Consider the following 26,759-nt stretch of genomic DNA (forward strand, 5'->3'; position numbering starts at 1 on the left):
TCTCCTCTCTGTCTCCCTTCTTCTCTCCAGTCTCTCCCTCTTCTTCCTTCCCTCTCTCCCCTCAGTCTCTCCCCGTCCCCCTTCCTTTGTCCCTTCCTCCATGTCTCTTTTTCCTCAGTGTTTCTGTCTCTCCCTCCCTTCTCTCTCTCCTTTTTCCCCAGTCTCCTCTCTCCCTCCCTCTCTTTCGTCTCTCAATTCAATTCAAATGAGCTTTATTGGCAGGACTAAGTACACGTTAGCATTGCCAAAGCATATGATAAAAATACGGGGGTGGGGGAGGGAGGCATATAGAGGTCCAGGATATATCAGACTCCTCTTAGAGGATAGGGGATGTTTCCAGGGTGGGGTATAAGAGTCCATGACATATCAGGGTCTTTTTATTTAAGTAAATAGGGCAGCACACTGCAGCGCCAAAACATGCAAACGTGAAAACACGAAATTTGAACTGCATTACTGCACTAGAAATATGAAAAATGAGAGCTTTTAGCGCATAAAAATGGCCATATTTATGTGTACCTCGTAGCCACTTTACGGCATCTCTCTTATACGAGGTCCTACGCTTGACCTACCTCACCGAGAATAAACGTCTCCATCTGAATGGGTACATGTAAAAACCTCTTCTTGGACTCAAATTCTCTCTCTCTGTGGAGGGGTATTGGACCTACTATAATTAAAACACCTGTGGCTAGGAGGCGGGGAGTGCACGATCAGAAGGCTAAAGAATACATTTCAAAAACCTGACCTGCACATCCAAACATAGACTGAGTGTGAACAGGTGCTGCACCTGTTCACACTCAGTCTATGTTTGGATGTGCAGGTCAGGTTTTTGAAATATCGGGCTCTTTAGTCGGGGGATGGGGATATGTCCAGTGTTGGGGTACGGGAGTCCATGACATATCAGGCTCCTCTTAGTCTGTGGCAGGCACTGACATATTCCGCTGCTACGGCCACTGCACTTTCCTCTTCCCCCAGTATTATCGGCAGTTTCTCTTCCTCCTCCATGGAGGTGAAGTCTGGGAGGAGATCAGACAGCCTCTTGAAGTGAGTGTCCCTCATTGCGGAGTATTTGGGGCACCTCAGCAGGAAGTGGGCCTCGTCCTCCACGGCCTCCTGGGGGCACTGCTGGCAGAGTCTGCCTCGTCCTCCACGGCCTCCTGGGGGCACTGCTGGCAGAGTCTGCCTCGTCCTCCACGGCCTCCTGGGGCACTGCTGGCAGAGTCCACCTCGTCCTCCACAGCCTCCTGGGGGCACTGCTGGCAGAGTCTGCCTCGTCCTCCACGGCCTCCTGGGGGCGCTGCTGGCAGAGTCTGCCTCGGCCTCCACGGCCTCCTGGGGGCGCTGCTGGCAGAGTCTGCCTCGTCCTCCACGGCCTCCTGGGGGCACTGCTGGCAGAGTCTGCCTCGTCCTCCACGGCCTCCTGGGGGCACTGCTGGCAGAGTCTGCCTCGTCCTCCACGGCCTCCTGGGGGCACTGCTGGCAGAGTCTGCCTCGTCCTCCACGGCCTCCTGGGGGCGCTGCTGGCAGAGTCTGCCTCGTCCTCCACGGCCTCCTGGGGGCACTGCTGGCAGAGTCTGCCTCGTCCTCCACGGCCTCCTGGGGGCACTGCTGGCAGAGTCTGCCTCGTCCTCCACGGCCTCCTGGGGGCGCTGCTGGCAGAGTCTGCCTCGTCCGCCACGGCCTCCTGGGGGCGCTGCTGGCAGAGTCTGCCTCATCCTCCACGGCCTCCTGGGGGCACTGCTGGCAGAGTCTGCCTCGTCCTCCACGGCCTCCTGGGGGCACTGCTGGCAGAGTCTGCCTCGTCCTCCACGGCCTCCTGGGGGCGCTGCTGGCAGAGTCTGCCTCATCCTCCACGGCCTCCTGGGGGCGCTGCTGGCAGAGTCTGCCTCATCCTCCACGGCCTCCTGGGGGCACTGCTGGCAGAGTCTGCCTCATCCTCCACGGCCTCCTGGGGGCGCTGCTGGCAGAGTCTGCCTCATCCTCCACGGCCTCCTGGGGGCGCTGCTGGCAGAGTCTGCCTCATCCTCCACGGCCTCCTGGGGGCGCTGCTGGCAGTCTGCCTCATCCTCCACGGCCTCCTGGGGGCACTGCTGGCAGAGTCTGCCTCGTCCTCCACGGCCTCCTGGGGGCACTCCTGGCAGAGTCTGCCTCGTCCTCCACGGCCTCCTGGGGGCGCTGCTGGCAGAGTCTGCCTCATCCTCCACGGCCTCCTGGGGGCGCTGCTGGCAGAGTCTGCCTCATCCTCCACGGCCTCCTGGGGGCGCTGCTGGCAGACTCTGCTCTCTTGGGGCTTGTAGTTCTGTCGGTGCCGCCCAGATTCGATGAGTCGGCTGTGGGCGCTCAGTCTGTACCGGCTCAGGATCTGTCGATCTTTGGGGTTTTCTAGTTTCTCTAGATATGGGGCCAGTTTGTATTCCCTCTGTAGATTCCGGTATATTGTCAGTTTCTTGGATTTGTTTATGACGTTCCTCCAGATGCTGAGATATTCCTCTTTGACTGTGTACCATCTTCTGGATTTCACCTTTTGTCAGGCCATGTAGGTTGATGGCTTGGTCAGACTGGCTTTGGGTACTTTTTCTTGGGAGGCTTCCTGGTGTAGGAAGGCTTTGTGATGGTAGGAGTGGAGCGCCCCCAGACGCAGGGCCACAGGTTACTCGGTACCAGTCCTCTCTGTCTCAGTTCTGGGGTTGTCACGGTGGCTGGACCCGGTCCGTGACCCTGCTAAGGGGCGCCCAATGAAAGGTGATCCGAGTCTGTCAAGAGTTTGTGACGCCACCTGTGGTGTTCGGTCAGGGTGACCGACGCTGCTGTGGGGTCCGCTGGGGTGATGGAATGGCAGCTGGATGGTATACCTTCCCACAGGTGAAGTGTGTCCCCAGGGCTTCCCAGAAGTGTAGGTGGTGATGGTGTGAGGTGCAGTCAATAACGAGGACACAAGGTTGCAGTCTCTTTACTGAAGACTTCGAGATCCTCAATCCAGAGCACGGTTAACAGGCTGTCAGAGACCGGCCGGTCCGATGGGCACATCCAGAGTTCCCTTTGCAGGTGGAAATCGTTGCCTACCACTAGCGCCTGTGTGTTGTTGTTCTTCCCTGCGGAGCATTCGGGATAGTCCTCACAACTTCTGTTCTAGTTCTTTCTCTCTCTCTCTCTCTCTCCGTCCCCCAAGTTTATCTGGATAGGACACACCCGTTTGACGGGAAGGCTCAGAGCTATTCTGGGACCCTAGAGACGCCCCTCTCCACGCTTGCCCCCTATGTCTGCTTAGGTGATGTATGGTAGACAGCCAACCTATAATCAACTGTCCTGCGGTATTTGAAGTAAGGCATAGAGTCAGTTACTTCCTCGGTGTTCCGGCCACCTGCTACGCTCCTCAGTAGGATGTTGCCGTTCTCGAGGCACGACTCCTACTGGCTCTCCTTTGTGCTTGATCTCGTTTCTCACCTTCCACAATATCCTTCTCTTCGTGTCCTTTCTTAGGATACCGCCGCAAGGTAGTGCAGGCGCGGTTCCGTTGCTTTCTATTCGTTCTGCTAGGCCCCTGTCAGGAACCCACCCCTGACAGGTCCTCCCTGGAGCTCTCCCAGGCTGCGTTCTGTTCTAACTTCCTATCCTACCCCAAGTTTTACCAGTGTGAGGAGTGGCCAAATACATAGTGCCTTTTGCTCCCCCTAGTGGCCGGAGTGTGAAGTGTAATGTGTGCTTGTGATACCTGGTCAGGTGAACTCCTTTAGTGCAATCAGACATAACATCACTCCCCTTAGTGGCAGAGCGACATTACTGCAACGACGAGGACTCTGGGGCGCTGCAGGAGCTGGGACTGCTACTTTGTAGAGGAGCCTTGAATGACAGTGCCTTCTTCTTTATTGCGATGTGTAGTGGGAATCTCCCCAGCTCTGCAGGCGCTATTTGATGTGCTCCGATGGATTTGGAGAAGATGCTTGCAGAACTCTAGGTGGAATATTTCTGTCGGCCCAGCGTCCCACTTTGACCAGTTTGGGTAAGAGACTGGGCCCCAGACCTCACTACTGTACAGAAGGATTGGGGCAATGATGGAGTCAAAGATTTTTAACCAGACGGTTACTGGTGCCTTGGGATGGTACAGACGCCTTCTGATGGCATAGAAAGCTTTGGATGCCTTGTGTTTTAGTAACTCTATGGTTGCTTAAAGCTCCCTGACTGGCTGAGTTCTAGGTCCAGGTAGGTGAACCTGTTGGTTTCTGTAAGTGGACGGTTGTCTATCATAAAGGTAGGATGGGCAGTGGGTTTCTGCTTTCTTTTTGGAACCTTTCTTTATCTGTCCCTTTCTCCTGTGTTCCTCTCTTCTAGCTTTCCCTCTCTCTCTTCAATGTCTCCCTTTCTCAAAAGGGGAGAAGCCAGCGCTGCTAGTGGTCAGAACGCAATACTAAAAGTGCACATGCACATATTAACTTCTGACTGTATATCAAAATGAGACATTTAGCAAACAATTGATCAATTCTTTGAGCCACCCCGCCACTTCACGGCATTCTCTTGGGGCAGTCCTACTCTACGATTTGTATATTCGCTGTGCCATGACGGCCTCCTTAATATGTTAGGAGAAAGACCACATTAGTCCCACTCTACGTTTTTTTGTTTTATTCACTGTGCCAGTACGGCCTCCTAGGGCAGCGCTGGCTTCTCCCCTTTTGTTCTTATATTGGTTTGTGGCTGACCACCACTGTTGCCGTGCGCACTTGGTCATTTACGCCATTCTTTCTGTTTTCATTGTGATTGATCTAGGCTGCTGTACACACATACAGCAGCCCTGCCTCAGGCTCTGTTTTAATTAGTGCACCTGTGCCTGTCTCTCTCTTTATCTATGGTGCTGGTCAGGCTGTGTGGAGGTCAGATCTGAAATGTCCATGCTTGGACCTGGTCGACCGTTAATTGCGCATACCCTTTCTGGTGCCATGGGAGTGATTCAGAAAAGCTACAGGTACAGTTTGCATTCAATATGGTCCCGCTTTTAACACATTTAGTAGGCCGTAATGGCACAGCGAATATACCCCCCAAAAAACGTAGAGTGGGATTAATGTGTTTCTCCCAACATATTAAGGAGGCCGTAATGGCACAGCGAATATAAAAATCGTAGAGTAGGACTGCCCCAAGAGAATGCCGTGAAGTGGCGGGGTGGCTCAAAGAATTGATCAATTGTTTGCTAAATGTCTCATTTTGATATACAGTCAGAAATTAATATGTGCATGTGCACTTTTCATATTGCGTTCTGACCACAAGCAGCGCTGGCTTCTCCCCTTTTGTTCTCCCTCCCTTTCTCCTTTGTCTCTTTGTTTCCCTCCCTCTCTGTCTCCTCTTCTCCTCAGTCTCTCCCCCTCTCTAGTCTCCCTTTCTCCTCTCTCTCTGTCTCCCTCCTTCTCTCCACTCTCTCTCCCTCTTCTTCCTTCCCTCTCTCTCCTCAGTCTCTCTCCCTCTTCTACCCTCCCTCCTCAGTCTCTCCCTTTCTCCCTCTCTTCCCTCTCTCTAGTCTCCTTTTCTCCTCCCTCTCTCTAGTCTTCTTCTCTCCAGTCTCTCCCACTTCTTCCTTCCCTCTCCCCTCAGTCTCTCCCTGTCCCCCTTCCTTTCTCCTTTGTCCCTTCCTCCATGTCTCTTTCTTCTCAGTGTTTCTTTCTCTCCCTCCCTTCTCTTTTTCCCTCTCTCTCCCCTCTCTTTGTCTCCCTCTCTCCTTTTCAGTGTTTCTTTCCCTCCCTCCTCTTCCCCTCAGCCTCTCCCCCTTTCTTTAGTTTCCTTATTTCTCTCTCCTCTCTTTTTTTCTCTCTCCTTTTCTCCTCCCTCTTTCTTTCTCTCTCCCTCCTTCCATCTGGAATGTGTCAGTCGCTCCCCCTCTCTTTAGTCTCCCTCTTTTTCTCCTCGCTCTCACTTTTTCTCTCTCTTTCTCCCCCTCTCTCCTTTTCTCCTCTCTCTTTCTCCTCCCTCTCTTTTTCTCTCTCTCCCCCCTCTCCTTTTCCCCTCTCACTTTTTCTCTCTTTTTCTCCCTCTTTCTCCCCCCTCTCTCCTTTTCTCCTCTCTCTTTCTCCTCCCTCTCTCCTTTTCTCTCTCTTTCTCCCCCTCTCTCCTTTTCTCTCTCTTTCTCCCCCCTCTCTCCTTTTCTCTCTCTTTCTCCCCCTCTCTCCTTTTCTCTCTGTTTCTCCCCCCTCTCTCCTTTTCTCTCTTTCTCCCCCTCTCTCCTTTTCTCTCTCTTTCTCCCCCCTCTCTCCTTTTCTCTGTCTTTCTCCCCCCTCTATCCTTTTCTCTCTTTCTCCCCCCTCTCTCCTTTTCTCTCTCTTTCTCCCCCCTCTCTCCTTTTCTCTGTCTTTCTCCCCCTCTCTCCTTTTCTCTCTCCCTTTCTCTCTCTTTCTCCCCCCTCTCTCCTTTTCTCTCTTTCTCCCCCCTCTCTCCTTTTCTCTGTCTTTCTCCCCCCTCTCTCCTTTTCTCTCTCTTTCTCCCCCCTCTCTCCTTTTCTCTCTCTTTCTCCCCCCTCTCTCCTTTTCTCTTTCTCCCCCTCTCTCCTTTTCTCTCTCTTTCTCCCCCTCTCTCCTTTTCTCTCTTTCTCCCCCTCTCTCCTTTTCTCTCTCTTTCTCCCCCTCTCTCCTTTTCTCTGTCTTTCTCCCCCCTCTCTCCTTTTCTCTCTTTCTCCCCCCTCTCTTTCTCCCCCTCTCTCCTTTTCTGTCTTTCTCCCCCCTCTCTCCTTTTCTCTCTCCTTTTCTCCCCCTCTCTCCTTTTCTCTCTTTCTCCCCCCTCTCTCCTTTTCTCTCTCCTTTTCTCCCCCTCTCTCCTTTTCTCTGTCTTTCTCCCCCTCTCTCCTTTTCTCTCTCCTTTTCTCTGTCTTTCTCCCCCTCTCTCCTTTTCTCTCTCTTTCTCCCCCCTCTCTCCTTTTCTCTGTCTTTCTCCCCCTCTCTCCTTTTCTCTCTCTTTCTCCCCCTCTCTCCTTTTCTCCTCTCTCTTTCTCCCCCCTCTCTCCTTTTCTCTCTCTTTCTCCCCCTCTCTCCTTTTCTCCCCCTCTCTCCTTTTCTCCCCCTCTCTCCTTTTCTCCTCCCTCTCTCACTTTCTCTCCCCCTCTCTCCTCTCTCTTTCTCCCCCCTCTCTCCTTTTCTCCTCCCTCTCTCTCTTTCTCCCACCTCTCTCTTTCTCTCTCCCTCCTTCCATCTGGAATGTGTCAGTCGCGACCTTTGTGCGTTATTTTTCTCTCTACTCCCTCTCTTTCTCCTCTCTTTTTCTCTCTCCCTCCCTCTCTCCTTTTCTCCTCTGTTTTTCTCTCCTTTTCTCCTCCCTCTCTCTTTCTCTCTCTTTCTCCCCCCTCTCTCCCTCTCTCTTTCTCTCTCCCTCCTTCCATCTGGAATGTGTCAGTCGCGACCTTTGTGCGTTATTTTTCTCTCTACTCCCTCTCTTTCTCTCTCCCTTTCTCCTCTCTTTTTCTCTCTCCCTCCCTCTCTCCTTTTCTCCTCTGTTTTTCTCTCATTTTCTCCTCCCTCTCTCCTTTTCTCCTCCCTCTCTCACTTTCTCTCTCTTTCTCTCCTCTCTCTTTCTCCCCCCTCTCTCTTTCTCTCTCCCTCCTTCCATCTGGAATGTGTCAGTCGCGACCTTTGTACGTTATTTTTCTCTCTACTCCTCTCTCTTTTTCTCTCTCCCTTTCTCCTCTCTTTTTCTCTCTCCCTCCCTCTCTCCTTTTCTCCCCCTCTCTCCTCTGTTTTTCTCTCCTTTTCTCCTCCCTCTCTCCTTTTCTCCCCCCTCTCTCTTTCTCTCTCCCTCCCTCTCTCCTTTTCTCCCCCTCTCTCCTTTTCTCCTCCCTCTCTCCTTTTCTCCTCCCTCTCTCTCTCTCCCTCCTTCCATCTGGAATGTGTCAGTCGCGACCTTTGTACGTTATTTTTCTCTCTACTCCTCTCTCTTTTTCTCTCTCCCTTTCTCCTCTCTTTTTCTCTCTCCCTCCCTCTCTCCTTTTCTCCCCCTCTCTCCTCTGTTTTTCTCTCCTTTTCTCCTCCCTCTCTCCTTTTCTCCCCCCTCTCTCTTTCTCTCTCCCTCCCTCTCTCCTTTTCTCCCCCTCTCTCCTTTTCTCCTCCCTCTCTCCTTTTCTCCTCCCTCTCTCCTTTTCTCCTCCCTCTCCCTCTCTCTTCCTCCTTCCATCTGGAATGTGTCAGTCGCGACCTTTGTACGTTATTTCTCTCGTCTCCGATCTCCCCGCGTAACTATCTCTCCTCCACCAATCAGCGCTCACTACTCCCAGCGCTCTCACCCAATCAGCGCGTCATCCTGCAGTAGTGGGCGGGGCGCCCTTGCTCGGTATTTATGTGCGCAGCCTCCGCTCGGCGCCTGCAGTCAGTGCGCGCCGCGGGGCGAACATGGCGGATCAGCGGGAGAAGAGCGCGGACCAGATGAAGCTGTGGAAGGAGAACCGGGGCAGCCAGGTATCCGGCCTCACCGCGCCCTGCGGGTATTATCCGGCGTCCCCCGCGCTGTGTGTACACTCCTGTATGTGCACTGCTGTGACGTACGTGTCAGGGGTTACAGCTTGTGCTATAGCGCTAGAAATCTCCAGCTGCTGCCAAACTACAAGTCCCAGCATGCTGTGCAGTTGTGTAACAGCAGGACTCTGATGGGGGCTGCAGTATGATGATGCAGGCTCCTTTAGGTCTCGGTTATTGGGGTTTTCTAGATCTCTGCTTGCTGCCAGTGAATGTGACCCTTCTCCTTTGCACCTGGAAGTGTATCAGCTTGATGTGCTCACAGGTTACACTTTTTGTTGTTTCTAGTCCAAAATATTGCAGTAAAAAAAAAAAAAATGGTAGCTCAATGTGAGTGTCCAGAATATTGAGAGCTGAGGTTTTGCTACAGTTGCATCTCATTTGCATAAGTGAGGCTGCCTGGTGACCTGTCACCTGGCCACCGCTCCAGCCGGCCCGTGATCTATAGCAGGATGGAAACGCCCAATTCATCGTTTGCAAAACAGAATGCATCTTGCTTTGTGCAAAAATAAAAACTTTTTTTTTTTTCTTCTTCTTTTTGCAACTATTTAGTACAAAACGTCTTCTGTTCCGCTACAGTGGCACAAAAATGGCATAGAAAATGTCATGGACATAAAATCACTCAGTATTTTTGTGCAAAAAAAGTTGCAATTTTTTTTTAAAAAGTAACAATTGAGGAATTGACAAAAAAGCATCTGCAATCCGTCTAAAAGAATAAGGCGCAAATGAAGAAAATGGTTAAAAAATGGACACAAAAAACAAACGCGTAAATGCAATAATGAATTGTCCATCAGGGTGTTCAGTGTTCAATCTGAAAAGAAGGGTTTTTTTTTTTTGTTTTTTTTTTTTTTAGATTCTTGATCAACTCTTGCAAAACTACAACTCCCAGCATGGCTGGCCGGTCCATGACTGTTTATGGCAGGAGTTGTAATTTTGCTACAGTTGGAGAATTAAAGGTTCTGGTCACCGGTCTGCCGATCTGAGTGATGAGTCCATACGCCTGTGTTCCGGGTCAGGAGAGCCACCATTGCTGTCTGTGCAGGAACCCTGTGAAGCCGCCCTTATTGGGGGAGCTAGCAGAGCCTGAAACGCGTGGTATAAATTACACAGCCCCCATAAGCTCAGTTCACTTAAGTGTCGCAGATTCTGTCCGAAAAAAATGTAGAAAAAAATGTTTTTGTTTTTTTTCTGTTAGGAGCTGACAACCCCCATTATAGTGAACAGGGTCACAGCGAAGTCATCATTGCAGTGTAAGGTGCAGGCCGGGCTCTGGTGATACTGGGAGCAGTGACCGCGATACCAGCGATCCTCCCCGTATCCATCGTGTCATCTGTGCAGCGGTTTGGACTTTGGCTGCGTTATCTGTAAAGCTTCGCTGGAGACCTGATCCTGATGTGTCCAATGTTATCTAACCAGTATTTTATGCACCGCAAGGTTACATTGCAGATCTATTACCATGGATTTCTGCATCAAACCCTGCAGGGGGCTTTTTATTTTTTTGGGGAGGGGGGTGTGAGGATTTTGCATCAGTTCTTCCGCTGCTGTAATTTTGCAGTGGATACATTCCAATAATCGGGATGGGAGTGGTGATGATCTGCAGATCACGCTGGCATTAGGTGCTGCTGATTATTCCCGCAGACTTGGGACTGGATCGTGCTCTTTCTGGACTCTGGCCCTGTAGCCGTTGTTGTTTTGACTTTTGTGCCCTCCGCGCTGTTTGCTCTTCTCACGCAGATCGTTCTTGATTGTTTATCTTGCTTTTATTGGCAGCAGGTAACGTCCTGGGGAAATCTACCAGAACTCGTGCACATAGTACAGGAAATTATGAAGAGAAGCCAGACTAGAATAATGGACCTATATTATTATTTTTAATTTTTTTTGGGGGGTGGAGGGCGAGTTGTCTGCTTTTAGCAGCTAGGAGATCACTTTTGGAAACAGTCAGCAAGCCTGTTGCCTGTTAGAAAGATAACTACCAAGTTAACAGAAGGATGAACACTGGTAACCTCCTGACCATGCACATATACATGCACGCTCCGCTCTACCGAGCAGCCATGTGTTCTCCATAGGCAGAAGAGCAATGAGCTGATGCCTGACCCTTCTCCCAGGCGGTGACATTTCTTCTGGGAGAACAGACAGATCAGACACATTGAAATCCAACATGTTCGACCCTCTCCATTCCTCGCCCTATCCTGACCTCTACCGCCAGGGAACAGACTAGAGGACCCCTCCTAGTGTCTGCAGAACTCTTGTCATTAGTCAGTGGTTGCCGGATTAGAGCCTTGCAAACCTCCTTCACTCAGCTCCTCCGACACTAAAACCTCAGGGAATGCCTGGACTCTAAAGCCAAGTTTCCCCAAACATCCTGTCCTGGTGCTCCGGTCCTGCTGTCGTTCTTCCTGCAAAAAAATGGTGCAAAAAAAGCTCCCCAGCACTTTCTGCAAATGGTGAAAGTTGCACCTGCATGCATAACATAAATGGACTTGCTCTTGTTAATTTACTCCTTAGTCTTTTTGTTTGTTTTTGTTTTTTTGTTTTTTTTCCCCAACTTGTGCATGAGCTTTCTAAGTGTTGTACTCTTTGGTCACTGTAAAATGCAGTAGATTTCCTGCAGGCGAATGCACAGGCTAAAGCATGGTGCACAGTCACAAAGTGGAAACGTATAGGAGGCAAAAAGAGCAGAACAAAAATGCAGTTGGGGAAGATTCACAAATATCACTGCCGGCTGTTATAAAGGTGGAGGTGCAGGCGACCTTTTATCCTTTTATTTAGAGACCGGCACTGTATGTAATTCTATGCTGGCAGGGACTGGCCGGGAGCTCACTGAGCGTCCCCGCGACTGGGCTGGCCGGGGGCTCACTGAGCGTCCCCACGACTGGGCTGGCCGGTGGCTCACTGAGCATCCCCACGACTGGGCTGGCCGGGGGCTTACTGAGCGTCCCCACGACTGGGCTGGCCGGTGGCTCACTGAGTGACTGCACAGTCCCCAGCAACCAGTCAGGTGACTATAGATCTTGTCTCATGACTATCAGCCAGAATCTCACTTCCACGGCTGCAGAACGGAGCCTGAGGGGTTTGTCCTGTCTGTGTGATGTTGAATAATTGACTCTTGCAGTAACTCACATCTGTGCCAGCTATTAGTTGGAGTCAGACAGTGGAATACTTAATATACAGTGATTTTGGGACTTCTCGCTGAAGTTTCATATGCATGTGACCCTTAGTTGTAAAGAGATGACCCCTTGACTGCCCCTCTGTTCTACAAGACCCCTGCACCACGGCTGCGGCTGTAAAGCTTTATGAACATCACATCGGAGTCTTCATTCCTGACTGTTATACCCCTGAGCTGTGCTACAGTATATGCATGTGTCATATGGGGATGCAAGCTATACTCGTCTGTACGGTAGAAATAAGTTGATACCTTTATCCACCAAAGGGCAATTTTGGCATACGTGGAAGCCATGGGGGTCTGTAGAGTGTGTGTGTGTGTGTGTATATATATATATATAATTTTCTCGCGTGTGCATCATATACAGTAGTTGTATATGTACTCCATTGATTAGGGTATAAGGCAGGACAGATCTTGAAGGGGTTGTCAGATTTCTGGGGTGGAGGGGAGGTGCAGGATGCTCCAGCATTCCCTAGGACAAGCTGCCAGCTCACGACTGCTGCAGCCGATCACTGGTCTCAGCCGTTACGTGCTGTAATTGCGGTGATGCCATTATGTCTTGCGGCTGCAGAGGTCTTGTGAGAGCAGCCTGTGGAAGGACTCCAGAGCATCTGCATTGGCTCGCCAGGGGGTTGAAGAAAAGTCAAAACTGGGTACACAAATCAGAATTTGCAAGAATCGACACTTTAGAAAGAAGCACCAAAGACCACCCGAATTCCTCCTGTGACATGGGCACAAATTGCACGGCCAGCCTATTGATCTCATTGGTGATGTGTAATGCTTCACTTCTCCTGTGGGGGAGCTGCAGGGAATTTACAGCTAAGTTGCAGTGTGTGGCTTTGGCAATGGGCTGCCCTATATCTGTAACACGGCTGTTGTAACCTGCGCAGCAGTAAATGGAAGCCTTTGTAACACTCGGTCACAAGATCTCAGGCCTTGACTTTAGTGTAAACCATTCAGATCAGCAATTTTACTTGGCGGCTGCAGTATCCCATGATCGGAGCCATCTCCAGATTATGCAATGCCTGGAGGTCCTGGCAGGGTGTCGTGTCTGGATTTAGGTCAGATCTTAAATGGCTTATCTTTAAAAAAAAATTAAAAAAATCCAACGCATTTCTAGTTCTCTCCACCATAGAGATTTGTGGGATGTGCGGTAAATGTTTTACAATTGGGGTCCCACCTATCAGAGGAATAAGGGTCCTGCTGCCCAGTGAGCGCCCATCTGATGAGGGTCTACATGACGCAAGCTTCTGTCTTCCCACAGTGGATATAACTCCATGATTTCTATGTTCTCTCAGAAACCGGATGTCCTGACGACAGGTGGGGGGAATCCAATATGTGATAAGCTGAATCTTCTGACGGTCGGACCCCGCGGGCCGCTGCTGGTCCAGGATGTGGTGTTCACCGATGAGATGGCGCACTTTGACCGGGAGAGGATCCCTGAGAGAGTGGTGCACGCCAAAGGAGCCGGTAAGAGCGCACATCTAGAAGCCGTGATGTATGCATAAAATTATATAAATCACAGTGAGCGCCAATTTAAAAAAATAAAAAATAAAATTAATTGAAAAAATTTGTATGTATCAAAATAATGGAAACCTCAACAAAAGTTAGTGTAATATGGTGTAGGTCCACCTTTTGCGGCGATTACAGCCTCAATTCTCCGAGGTATGGATTCATACAAGGTGTGAATTGTTTCCAAAGGAATTTTAGCCCATTCTGCAGTTAAAACACCCTCCAGTTCTTTGAGCGACGATGGCGGCGGAAATCGACGTCTAATTAGAATCTCTAAAATCGACCATAAATGCTCAATAATGTTGAGGTCTGGGGACTGTCGGGGCCAGATGAGATGCTCAACTTTAGAATGTTCCTCGTGCCATGCTTTAACGATTCTAGCTGTATGAATTGGTGCATTATCATCTGAAAGATGGCGTTCCCCTCCGGGAACAGTGCTTGAACCATTGGATGCACTTGTTGCCCAAAATACCTAAATAATCTCGGCTGTTAATTCTTCCATGAAGGGATATCATTGGCCCGGCGGATCTCCACGAAATAGCACCCCAGATATCACAAAATCTCCGCCATGTTTTATGGTTGGGAGAAGGTAGTCTGGATCAGAGGTGTCAAACTGCAATCCTCAAGGGCTGCAAACAGGTCATGTTTTCAGGATTTCCTTGTACTGCACAGGTGATAATTTAATCACCTACACACATAATGATTACAGCACCTTGTGCAAAACGAAGGAAATCTTGAAACGTTTCCAAACGTACACTCGGCCGGAGGTCGGAAATAAAGTAAACGATGATTCGTCTGAGAATATCACATGTTTCCACTGCTCTAGGGACCAATTCTGGAGGTACACCTCTCTAAACGCTCGGAAACATTTGTCATTGAGAGCAGCAGTTTTCTAATTGCAGCTCTTCCGTGGAATCCAGATTTGTGCAGCTTCTGACGAACAGTTTTCGTGAAAACTGGGTTCTGTAGGTGTTCATTGAGCTCAGCAGTGATTTTCAGAGCCGTGGTCTTGCGATCCTCTCACAATTCGCTTTAGAGTCCGACGGTCTCTCAGTCAACTTTGACTTTCGGCCGGACCTGTGCTTTGCAGACGTTTTTCCTTCTTTCAAACGTAGTCATTACTTTGGAGACAGAACCTCTTGACACGCCAAGCATTCGGGCACTTTCTCTTACACTAGCGCCTGCCATGCGAGCACCAACAATTTGGCCTCTTTGAAAATCCGAGAGGTCTGCCATTGGTATCCAGTTCTCATCAATGTTCTTACAATTATGCAAAACAGTTAATTTACATACACATCACATAACACAAATAATCAGCTACAAAACATTACCATATGTCATGGTTTGCATGTTTATCACATGTTCGAAGATTATGATGCCAAAACGTTAGCGGTTTCCACTATTTCGTTGTATGTATGTTCGTCCACTGATTTCCGGAGTTCCAATCTTGCATACCTAAGATCACTTTTGGGATTACATGATGGGGACAAGATCAATTATTATTTTTTCCTTTTTTCCAGGGGCGTTCGGCTACTTTGAGGTGACTCACGACATCTCGAAATATTCCAAGGCCAAAGTATTTGAGCACATTGGGAAGAGGACCCCGATCGCCGTGCGCTTCTCCACTGTTGGTGAGAGTCTTATCTTGTGTCTGTTTCTGGGAGGTTTTAAAGAAATTGTCTTCAAGATTTTTTTTTTTCTTCATTTACAGCTGGAGAATCCGGCTCGTCGGACACCGTGCGGGACCCCCGTGGGTTCGCTGTGAAGTTCTACACAGAAGATGGAAACTGGGATCTGACTGGAAATAACACCCCAATTTTTTTCATCCGTGATGCCATGTTGGTGAGTTTTCTTAAAGGACGTGTTCCCCTTCCGACATGTCTACAGCTAACAGGCTTTGGTACTGTAAGAACCATCCCTATAAGCTTCACCCTGAGATTTTCATTACTGGGGGGGCAGTAGGACAGTGCCCATCAGCCACTTGCTGGGTAGGAGTAGTAGTACAGTACTTGCTAGATTGCCACAGTTTGTCCATTGATGGCTGCAAATCTCCAGTCTTGCTGTATAAATCCTGAGACTATAAATGTACGTGATCACAGCTTTCCTCCATTACCGGCTGGATCTGTATATTATTCATGGCTCTTTCTTTTCCTTGAAACGATGGTTCAGGCTATGTGCACACTTTGCGGATTCCACTGCGGATTTTTCCGTAGCGGAATTCCAAAATCCGCAGTGAAAACCTGTCGCGGTTTTTACTGCGGATTCTTATGCGGATTTTCATCTGCATTTTCCTATTGGAGCAGGTGAAAATCCGCAGAAAATAAGTGACATGCTGCGGAATGTAATCCACAGCGTTTCCGTGCGTTTTTTTCCGCAGCATGTGCACAGCGTTTTTGTTTCCCATAGGTTTACATTGTAAGGTAAACTCATTGGAAACTGCTGCGGATCCGCAGCGTTCAAATCCGCTGCGGATCCGCAGCAAAATCCGCAGAGTGTGAACATAGCCTCATTATTAAACGGCCCCGTACAGTATTTTCCGCAGGTCCCATCGACTTCAACTGGGTCTGCTGACAACCTAATGTCTCTTGATTCCTAGTTTACCCCAGAGATGAGTGGTGCCGGGGGTTCATGGCTGCTGATCACCCTGGTCTTGTTGAAATGGCTTTAAGGACATGGGGATCTATGGAGAACTAGCAGTGGCTTCTGTATGTTTTTTTGTTTTTAATATATGTATATATTTTTTTTTTTTCTGCATCTAGTTCCCATCATTCATCCACTCTCAGAAGAGAAACCCCCAGACTCACATGAAAGACCCTGACATGGTGTGGGATTTCTGGGCGCTGCGTCCTGAATCTCTCCACCAGGTAGGTGACCATCATTACCAGCCTTGTTGGCACTAGACGGATGTTTGGACTTTAAAAACCTTCTTCGTTTTCCCTTTTGGAAAAAGAGGGAAAAATGGCCTCTACTCTAGCAACTGGGGCCGGACTGGTACTAAAATTCAGCCCTGGCATTTGAAGTTACACGCCCACTTGTCACATGGTGACTGTATAACATCTCTGTACACTTGTAGGTTACAAGAAGCGAGGGGAGAGTAACACGACTACATACCATATAATCACAGCTGTATCCAGCATTAGAGCTCGGTCCTATTTATTGCTTTTAGTTGCAGTACCAAGAAAAGCCGCTACTTTACCTACATAACTGGATCTCGTAGATAATGAAGGGATTGTGGAACCTCATTCTGATGCTCCATACACTTTGCCTGCAGCCACTTTTGGTTCCGCTGCGCAGCACGAGATCCGGTGACTCTGAAGAGCGGTGACATCAGTAACGTCACCGCTCTTCAGATATTCCGGGTCTTGCGCTGAGCTCGGCGACTGAAGAGCGGTATTGTTACTACCGTCACCGCTCTTCAGAGTCGCTGGGTCTCACCAGGTCTGGGCTAGTAGTGGAGGTGTCTGATAGACACCTCTCTATTACTTACACCAGGGATTGATAGCAGCTGACATTACACAGCTGACATCAACCCTAAACATCATTACACATACCAGAATTAAATGCTCTGGCGGCTGGGAAAAGCAGCAGAGTTAGTACCCGGCGCCTGGGAATAGTGCTATCTACAACTGTCATCATCCTTGCCTGGTCTCCCTGCAAAGCATTTCTGCTGTATTTACATGCGCTGATCTCAGGCCACTAAACGAGTGTGATTGACAATACTGAAGTCGTTCGCTTGTTTCCCGGCCTCTTTACACCAACTGAGAAAGAATGAAGGGAACAGAACAATCACAATTAGATCAATCTGTCCCCATACAGTATCATGTTATCAGCAGCACAACTACAGTTTACACCGGCGATGTGCTGCCGAGAACAAGGATGTCTGTTCCCTCATAAACAATCCAATCACTCGATGAATAGGCAGCATTTTGCTTGTTTAGTATAATACACCCCATTCCACGATGTTCGCAGGAACAGGCAGACATGTTACACATGCTGTGGCACTGCCCTAGATTGTCTGCCTTCTGGACAGTTGTATTGAATTGATATATAGGTGCGTCATTCCCAGAGACCCTTTGGTCTGTATATTAGGTTATGTGGAAGAAATAGCAGCGGTATCTATGGTTAAACTGGCGATTGCTAGACTGTTATTCATAGCAAGGAAATTGATAGCTCGGTTCTGGATCAGGGAGGAGCCTCCGACTAGACGAGACTTTCTTACGCAGGCGGATCATATAATTTTATTCGAAAAAAGTATCTATACTAAGAGAAATAAACTAATGTATTTCAAAAGACTTGGCAGCCATGGATAGAATGGGATTAGAATTGTGGGGATGATGCATAATGGTATAGATGATGATCATACTAAACAATTGTATTTGAATTGGGGAAGGAATTTCAGATGGGAATTTGGGAAAGCATTAAAGGGGTCTCGAAGGGGGGGGACGGGGAGGGAAAAGGGGGGGGGGGGAGTTATGTTCATAAAATATATGATTATCTGTGAATAACAGCTTGATGTCATTTGTTATCATTGATTTTCCTTAATAAAAATTTATCTGATTAATAATACACCCCATAGTCCTCCACATATTATAATGTGCACCTCAGTCCTCCATATAGTATAATACACTCCTCATAGTCCTCCATATAGTATAATTCACTGCTCAGTCCTCAATATAGTATAATACACTCCTCAGTCCTCCATATAGTATAATACACTGCTCAGTCCTCAATATAGTATAATACACTCCTCAGTCCTTCATATAGTATAATACACTCCTCAGTCCTCCATATAGTATAATACACTGCTCAGTCCTCAATATAGTATAATACACTCCTCAGTCCTTCATAGAGTATAATACTCCTCAGTCCTCCATATAGTATAATACACTGCTCAGTATTCCATATAGTATAATGCACTCCTCAGTCCTCCATATAGTATAATGCACTCCTCAGTCCTCCATATAGTATAATGCACTCCTCAGTCCTCCATATAGTATAATGCACTCCTCAGTCCTCCATATAGTATAATGCACTCCTCAGTCCTCCATATAGTATAATGCACTCCTCAGTCCTCCATATAGTATAATGCACTCCTCAGTCCTCCATATAGTATAATGCACTCCTCAGTCCTCCATATAGTATAATGCACTCCTCAGTCCTCCATATAGTATAATGCACTCCTCAGTCCTCCATATAGTATAATGCACTCCTCAGTCCTCCATATAGTATAATGCACTCCTCAGTCCTCCATATAGTATAATGCACTCCTCAGTCCTCCATATAGTATAATGCACTCCTCAGTCCTCCATATAGTATAATGCACTCCTCAGTCCTCCATATAGTATAATGCACTCCTCAGTCCTCCATATAGTATAGTATAATTCTTCTCCTCACTCCTCCATATAGTATAATGCACTCCTCAGTCCTCCATATAGTATAGTATAATTCTTCTCCTCACTCCTCCATATAGTATAATACACTCCTCAGTCCTCCATATATTAACACACTCCTCAGTCCTCCATATGGTATAATACACTCCATGTAGTACAAATCACTTCCCATAGTATAATTTACCCCATAGTTCTTCATATAGTATAATGTATTTCCCATAGTCCTCGATACAGTATAATGCAGCCCACATATAGTATGATGCCACTCCAGAGAATAATACAGCCCCCTCATAGAATGTAATACAGCCCCCTCATAGAATGTAATACAGCCCCCCCCCCCCCATAGAATGTAATACAGCCCCCACAGAATGTAATGCAGCCCACCCCCCCTAGAATGTAATGCAGCCACCCCACCATTGCCCCACAATCCAGTTATCACTCACTGATATATTTAAAAAAACAAAAAAACTCTGCTCACCTCTCCTCGTGCCCCGCGCTGCTCCCGGCTCTGGTCTCAGCAGCTGCAGTCTGACCGACACACAGCAGGTGCGTGATGATATGACGTCATCGCGCACCCCCAGTGTCAGAGGCAGGCAGAGCAGGGAATGATGGGAGAGGGAGCAACAGTGGACGCTCTCTCCTCCATCATTGCATTCAACTGTACTGCCGTCATAGATGCCTGTATAGTTGAATGTGGGTGGGGGGTGAGTCTGCGCTGGCGCCGCTGGCAGCGGCCCTTCTGGCATTTGCCAGAAGTGCCTGATGGCCAGTCCAGCCCTCGCAACCATATGTGTACATATATATGTGTATAATATATTATGGCACATGATCTTTGCTCGGGTAATTTTAATGGACCGCTTTCAGTAATGTTCTCTTGCAAAAGTTTCTGCTCTGGACACTGTTGCAGTCTGACTTCCGTCAATGGCGGTTTTTACCAGCCATTCCGGCACCGATCCGATGGTCCTGGCGGCATCTTTTTGGGGCTGCCCCCTATGGTTACACTATGATGTGACCATCAGTGTCAGATTTTCTATTGCTTCTGTTGCCCCTACTAAGGCTGTGTATGGCGGTAGGAATTTTTTTTTTTTTTTTTTTTAGCACAGCTTTTCTCGATCCTGCTCCAGGATTATGCAGCGCTCACATTTATTGGCTTTTTATACAGCAGCTTATCGTTGGTTATTGCTGCTTGTAACCTCTGCCGTAGGACGGGCGGAGGCTCCTTTGGACGGATTTGTGCTTCCTTTTTAATATTCAGGATCTTCTCCAGATTTGCCCTCGGCGTGTTGTAGGAGGGATCCATAAAATATACAAATGTCTGCACACCCGAGGAGCCGCCATCTAATCGCTGCTATATATCATTACCTCTCAGGTCTCCTTCCTGTTCTCCGACCGCGGGATTCCTGACGGCCACCGACACATGAACGGCTACGGCTCTCACACCTTCAAACTGGTCAACGCCAAAGATGAGCCCGTGTATTGCAAATTCCATTACAAGGTCCGTCCTGACAGTCGCTGTGCATGTAGTGTCTATTATGTGCGGGTCTGCAGTGTAATTTGGTGCAATATTCTTACCAGGATGTGTTATCTGCCGGTGGCTCATAAGGGCCGACTAATCACTAAAATGATAGGTACTGGCATCAAACAAATATTTCGAGAACGCTGAAGACATGTGGTTAGCACCTGAGCATGCTCAGATAACACCTTATCCAAGAATGTTCGCTCATCACCACTACTGATATTAAACAGTAGACGAGTCTAAACCTCCCACAGTGGCGGCAATCTTGCAAATGACCTGCTGCATTCCCCTATATTCAGGCACTGAGCAGTTTAGGGCATTTTAGAGCTATGAGTAGATCGTAAGCAGTCAGTTATAGAAGGAACCATGATGGGGGGGGGGGGGATGGACTGTACATACCGGATATTTATCGTCCTCCGCAGACAATGATGTAACGTTTTTAAGTGCGTTCCTTTTTAGACTGATCAGGGCATCAGAAATCTGACCGTGGAGGAAGCCAATCGCTTGGCAGCTGCAGATCCAGACTATGGAATCCATGACTTGTATGAAGCCATTGCCAATGGGAACTATCCATCCTGGACCTTCTATATCCAGGTCATGACCTTCGAGCAGGCGGAGAGATACCCATTCAATCCTTTTGACTTGACTAAGGTGAGCAGTACCCTCTGCGATCTGACTGAACCATTTACAGAGCTCCTGATGGAATCTGGATGTTTTTCGCTCTACGCTCTTTTTTTCAGATCTGGCCTCACAGGGATTACCCCCTAATCCCCGTGGGGAAGATGGTTCTGAACCGTAACCCAGCCAACTACTTTGCAGAAGTGGAGCAGATTGCCTTTGACCCAAGTAACATGCCTCCTGGAATAGAGCCGAGCCCGGATAAAATGTTGCAGGTGAGCCCTGATGGTGTTTTTTTGTTTTGTCTATTTTGCAGCGATCACTTTCCAAAGTTCTGCAGGTTTGTGTTTAGGAGGAGGCTGCATGGCCGCAATTCTCAGACAAGTCACAACTAAAGATATCTGTGCAAATTTCACGTAACCTCTTTCTCATCAGTCGTGCGCAAATTGCATCGAAGTTTGAGAGAAAATCAAGCACATTTGGAAACCTTTGCAACTCTGTTGCAGGAAATCACAATATTAATGTTTCCATAGACATAACCTTACCTGGGTTAGTAAATAATGGCAGGCTGCACCTGTGCGCCCCATTCTCACAATAGGGGGCACATGCACCTATTGGGCAGTAATGGCGGATTCTCGAGTACAAGACAAATGTCTTAGATGGTCAAAATCCTTTTAAAGTGACACAGGCTTAAATCCTTTAGTGTTTTCAAACTAGACCACCCTTTTTAAAGTTGTTCAATGTTTGCCAAGTAGGCAAAGTCAATGTTAAAGCCTTATTGAGTGAATGCAAGGACCTGGCATGAGAGAGCAGTATATGCAGCCCATTCATTTCAATAGACACTGTGTGATTGATTTCCCCTATGAAGGCCTTGTGTAAAAACCTTGTATAAAAAGGGGGTGTCTTCCTACCAAATACAGACGTAGCGACAGCTGCGGTGTTGAGTGCCCAGTAATACACTTTGCGTAAAGCAGTCATTGCAATAAACGGTGTATGGCATGGAAGTAGTTGTTAGTAAAGCCAATTTAGAGATTTCCTGCAGCTGTCCAGAAAAAAAAAAGCCCATTCTAATGCAGATGTCTGTACTAGAGATTCTCCTCTGCCATAATCGTTCGTATTGCTTCTCTTACTTTGACGTGTGTGTGTGTGTGGCACATACCACGGCTACTGCTACCTGCAGATAGTGCATGCATCCTGGCAGGGGAGACCCTCTAAGGTGCAAGAAATGACATGCAGTATAAATTTGTCCTTCACACTTCTGATAGTCACCAACTTTTATAAATGTTGTCATCTCTTACCCCCCCCCCCCCTCCCTTCCCGAGTCCTAACTTGTAGGATATATGCTTTTAACCTGATTTATGATTTGTTCCAGGGTCGTCTCTTCTCCTACCCAGACACACACAGGCACCGCTTGGGCGCCAACTACCTACAGTTGCCCGTGAACTGCCCCTACAAGGCTCGTGTGGCCAATTACCAACGGGATGGACCCATGTGCTTCTCTGACAACCAGGGTATGTGTGCACACTCTTCCACCAAGTGTCGCCCCTCATCCACCCCCATAACAATAATCCCTTGTCCCTTCCAAATTACAAATTTTGATGTCCTGTTGTTTGTCAGATAAGTGCATTAAAAGGAACCTGTCGGCAGATATTTAGACCCCCAAAGTAAGGTCGTCACAGTAAAGTTCTTTTCTCAGTGAGCCACTCCCTCCCCGCGCCCAGATCACGTGGCTGTCAATCATTAATTTATTTTGGTTATCAGGAGCTGCAATATGCTGCCCTCGCATAGATCTGATGGATCCACATTGACTCAAATTACTGCTACTTTCCAAGGCTTTGTTCATACATGGTGATTGCACTGTGGATTTTATGTCTGGATTTTCCGGTATAAACGCTCCGGTGTTTTGATTATAGTTGGTGAGATTTTCTCATGCACTCACAATGGAAATTAACCTGCAGTGCGACATTCTCCTTTTATGCTGCAGTTTTTGCCCTCTGCAATGCGTACGATAAAATCCCCCAACAAATCTGCAACTGGGTTCTGGTGGCTTTTGTCACCTTGTTGGTCAGCTCTGGGGAAACTATGGCACCTGTGTGTTTTTTAGATCATTTTCCTACAACCTGTCCTGTCTCATTACTTTTTTTTTTTTTTTTCTTTAATTTCTTTAAGCTGGAGCTCCAAATTATTACCCGAACAGCTTCTCTGCTCCGGACGCTCAGCCTTCTGCCCGAGAATCCCGGTTCCGTGTGTCCGCAGACGTGTCTCGCTATAATAGCTCGGATGATGACAACGTCTCCCAGGTGAGGAGCTGTCATACATTACATGGAGCCGTGAATTCGTGTCTTTCCAGAAGAGCTGCTACAATTACCCTCACGTGGTGGCTAGGGTTGAGCGAAACAGATCGTTCATTTTCAAAAGTCGCCGACTTTTGGCAAAGTCGGGTTTCATGAAACCCGACCCGATCCCTGTGTAGGGTCGGCCATGCGGTACGTGACTTTCGTGCCAAAGTCGCGTTTCGTATGACGAGCTTGGCGCCATTTTTTTTCAGTAAGTCATTCAATCGCTGCCACATCTCACTGTGGATTTCTGCTGCATCTGGAAGCCACTGCATGCAGTTAAAAACTATATGGTCTGTGTGTGGTTATAGCATATAATGTAATAGGAGATTTACCCCATACGTGCACACAGCAGCCTCAGATGGATCTGTTCTCACCTATTGATTAACATTGTAGCCTTTTTAATACTTCAGAGGATGTTGCGCCCCGGGCCCTGAGATTTTATGCCTCCATTGATGCCTATACGTTTAGTCTACTGCCTCCTAGTGACACTATGGTGAAATAACCTATGCAGCGTCTGTTCCTGATTTGCTGCTTGTTTTTCCTCTTCAGGTCCGTGACTTTTTCAACAAAGTGTTGAGCGAGGAAGAGCGCCAGCGTCTGTGTGCAAACATCGCTGGACACCTGAAGGACGCCCAAGTGTTTATCCAGAAGAGAGTTGTGAGTATACATCGACCTCATTGTGATACGCAATTCTGAAAAATTAAACCCTACTCTTCAGACGCTCACTAAACACCTACAGTTACTTGCCGAGACTCATGCACTTGTTCTAGTCTGTGAATGTGATCTAATCTGCTCTCACTCCCCTCCGGAAGTGAGCGACGCCAGGCAAACCCGTAAAAGCTAGGTTCCTTGACTTCTGATAAGGTTGGCTTTAATTCAGGACTGCATGCATTGGCGCTAATTCTTGCAATGGCATATTGTGCATATGTTCTCATCCATTTAGAACTGTAAGTCCCAGCCCAAGTGCAAGTCTTGTGATTCTGAATTACTGGCATCATAGCATATAGAAAACTGCTGGTTCAGCCACACATGTGGCCTCAACTTGCAGCAGTAATATTGACTATAAAAATGTCATCACTGTACAGTCATGTGAACCTTCCCTTTAAGAATTGGAACAAGGCGATCTATAGTTGGGCTTTATTCACACAATGCTGTTTTTGCCTGCACTGTGTAAACTAAACCAATGTTTACCAGGTGAGCCAGAAGTTAATTTTTTTTTTTTCTAGGTACAACAGAATCATTGCTTAATCACTGAAAAGAGGTGTATTATAAGAAACCTGGCCTGTATGTTATTTTGTTGTGAAATTTCAGGACATGAAATGGTCCCCACGATAACTTTCGGCTGCTGTAGTTGACGCTTGCAAAATCTGCAGGTTGGCAGGATGCAGACTCTATGTAACCCATTTATCAGGGTTAATGGGGATGAGTTGTGATATGACAACCTCAGGAACAACATAAACTTGAGATGTGGATTAATTCCTAAGACCCCATTGCAGCGGCCACATCGGTGGTCTGCATCTGCCAGCTGGAAGTTCTGCACTCCTCCAAATTTCTGGAATCCCCGGCACCTCTTCTGACTCGCAGGACCGGTGTGGATAATAGTTGTGGTCTGATGCATGCATGACTTCATGCTGGGCCTATCGGTCAGATTCGGTGCCGAGAATCCCAGCAGGTACATGTTGGTTTGCAGCATTTCTGTCCAGAATCCATGGAGTATGGACACCACTGCTGCATCAGGGGTCTGTGAATCTGTTTGCTCTACTATGAACCCAATGATAAAAGTATCTGCATTACTGCCTATAAAACCTGTTGTGGCTTATGGCTGAAGTGCCCTTAAATCCCACTGCTTATTGCAGCTTCATTTCTCTCCTTCCAGGTGAAAAATTTCTCTGATGTTGACCCCAAATATGGCGGCGGTATTGAAGCTCTGCTGAACAAGTACAACGCAGAAGGCCACGTTAAGGTAATGACCCCTTCTATGACGAGTCGGAGCAGTGCTTTTTAAGTGCTGTGTTAATTTAGTGACCAGGGAGGTCTTATATAAAACAAACCAGAGCTTCATCCTAAATTATAGGCAGCATCAGAGGTGTTTATATGCTGGCGAATAATCCCATTAGGCTAAATGTACTGTCACTGAAGCCACACCCTCGTTTAGCAAGCCTTCGGTCTGGTCGCAAATCTCTCCATTCTGAAAGGTGGTGGCAAGTGAATAAATGTAATTGCTGCTGCCATCTGCACATATGTGCAATCTTAGTGATAAATCCTTCAGTTAATAAGCACTTTCACAAGTGACACATCCCTGAATTCTATGTTTCAGCCTCCATCTCCTGCTGTCTTCAGATTACATAGCAAAAACCTGCTGACAGATTCCCTTTAATTTCATTTGGTGCTAAGCTGCAGTACCTGGGAATGGCCATTACACTGTGTGGTGCTGTTCCATCCTGCTCCATTAATGTTTACATCCAGCTGCTGGTAGAACTGGAATCTGCTCCTGTGGGGGTGCCGGACCCCCACCGATCTTCTATCCTGAGTATAGGTCCTATCAGAAGCCTGGAAAACCCCTTCTTAATATAACTTTTTTTTATTTTTCTTTTACGTTTCTGCAGAAAGTTGTGAAGACCTACACCCAGCATTCCTCCTACACAACTGCAAAGGACAAGTCCAACCTGTAGGCCACGTCTTCCTCAGGATGATCCGTACACAAGATTTTTACCTCCCATTTTAATTGTAGCATATTGCTTAGATAAGACCATATCGAATGTACTGCAATTCTTGGACTCCTCATTATTGATTCTTTATAAAATATAAGCAGATTTATACCTGGGCAGAGCTATCGAGCACTTAATCCGATGATCGCACAATGAAAAGCTAATGGTAGCGTGTAATACAGCGCAATGGTCAGCGCTGCCATTGATTGGTTTGATTGAACCCAGCGATCGGCGCACTGCACAACTTGTAGCTTTACACAACTGACATTTCAATAACTTTATTAATAAGCACTTTGTTTACATTGCGTGCCTTCTCTAATTGCAGTTCAATATGGCCACAATAATTGCACTTAAACGCAGCGTCGCAGCAGTGAATGACCCTTGTGACAAGTCTCATGGGACGTGTAGTTCACCAGGGCTATATACTCCTAGCTAGCGGAATATATCGGTATACGTGACCAATATGGCGGCCGTCCATCTGTTCTGTTCAATGTTGGGGGTTTTCTGTAACTGGAAAGGCAATGTCAAATGGAAAATATATAATTGTGTTTTTACAATAAACCCATATGCAGTTAATCCATGTATTGATGGTTTTTTTTATTTTTTTTAAACCTAAAAAATGGTTGACATCTTGGATGTCAGATAAGCTGGATAACCAAAAAAAAACCAAAATAGTGCCGTTATTTCCGTTTTTATTCCCAGGCCACCCCTAAAAAAACAAACAAAAAACCCTCCTAAAAAGCAGTACCAAAATGGTACTAATGAAGCTACAACTTGTCCTGTGTACAGCTACAAGAAGTTGTAAGTCTTGGATTTCCTTTAGAGAGAAGAAGCTGACTTACTTTTCTAAGGTTACAATTAATTACAGGTGAGACCTTAAAGGGGTCGTCTGGGGTTTGTTAAAGAAAACAGCCATGTTTTTCATAAACTGCGCCACCCCTGACCATAGGATGTATCTGGTAATGCAACTCTGTCCCATGGAAATGCCTGTAATATCTCACACAACCTATGATTAGGGGTAGAGCGGTTTGTGAATAAAGGC

The 26,759-nt window shown here is 47.5% G+C and overlaps 1 protein-coding gene across 1 annotated transcript; it reads left to right on the forward strand.

Annotated features, from left to right (window-relative positions):
- The first annotated feature begins 8,257 nt into the window (after nt 1-8,257).
- On the forward strand, nt 8,258-26,293 carry LOC138649090 (catalase). The gene is made up of 13 exons (XM_069739226.1): nt 8,258-8,414; nt 12,933-13,104; nt 14,667-14,777; nt 14,858-14,988; nt 15,906-16,010; nt 19,906-20,031; nt 20,512-20,703; nt 20,793-20,945; nt 22,043-22,181; nt 22,840-22,970; nt 23,559-23,666; nt 24,886-24,972; nt 25,616-26,293. Exons 1-13 carry the CDS (start codon nt 8,349-8,351, stop codon nt 25,679-25,681), a joined length of 1,587 nt encoding a protein of 528 aa, XP_069595327.1. The 5' UTR covers nt 8,258-8,348; the 3' UTR covers nt 25,682-26,293.
- The last annotated feature ends 466 nt before the right edge of the window (nt 26,294-26,759 follow it).

The sequence above is a fragment of the Ranitomeya imitator genome, chromosome 9 (assembly GCF_032444005.1).
Source record: "Ranitomeya imitator isolate aRanImi1 chromosome 9, aRanImi1.pri, whole genome shotgun sequence".
NCBI lineage: Eukaryota > Metazoa > Chordata > Amphibia > Anura > Dendrobatidae > Ranitomeya > Ranitomeya imitator.

Coding starts and splice junctions, on each gene's coding strand:
- LOC138649090 (XM_069739226.1), top strand. CDS start 8,349: ATGGCGGATCAGCGGGAGAAGAGCGCGGACCAGATGAAGCTGTGGAAG. Junction 20,704..20,792: donor ATCCTTTTGACTTGACTAAG/GTGAGCAGTACC, acceptor TCTTTTTTTCAG/ATCTGGCCTCACAGGGATTA. Junction 24,973..25,615: donor ACGCAGAAGGCCACGTTAAG/GTAATGACCCCT, acceptor ACGTTTCTGCAG/AAAGTTGTGAAGACCTACAC.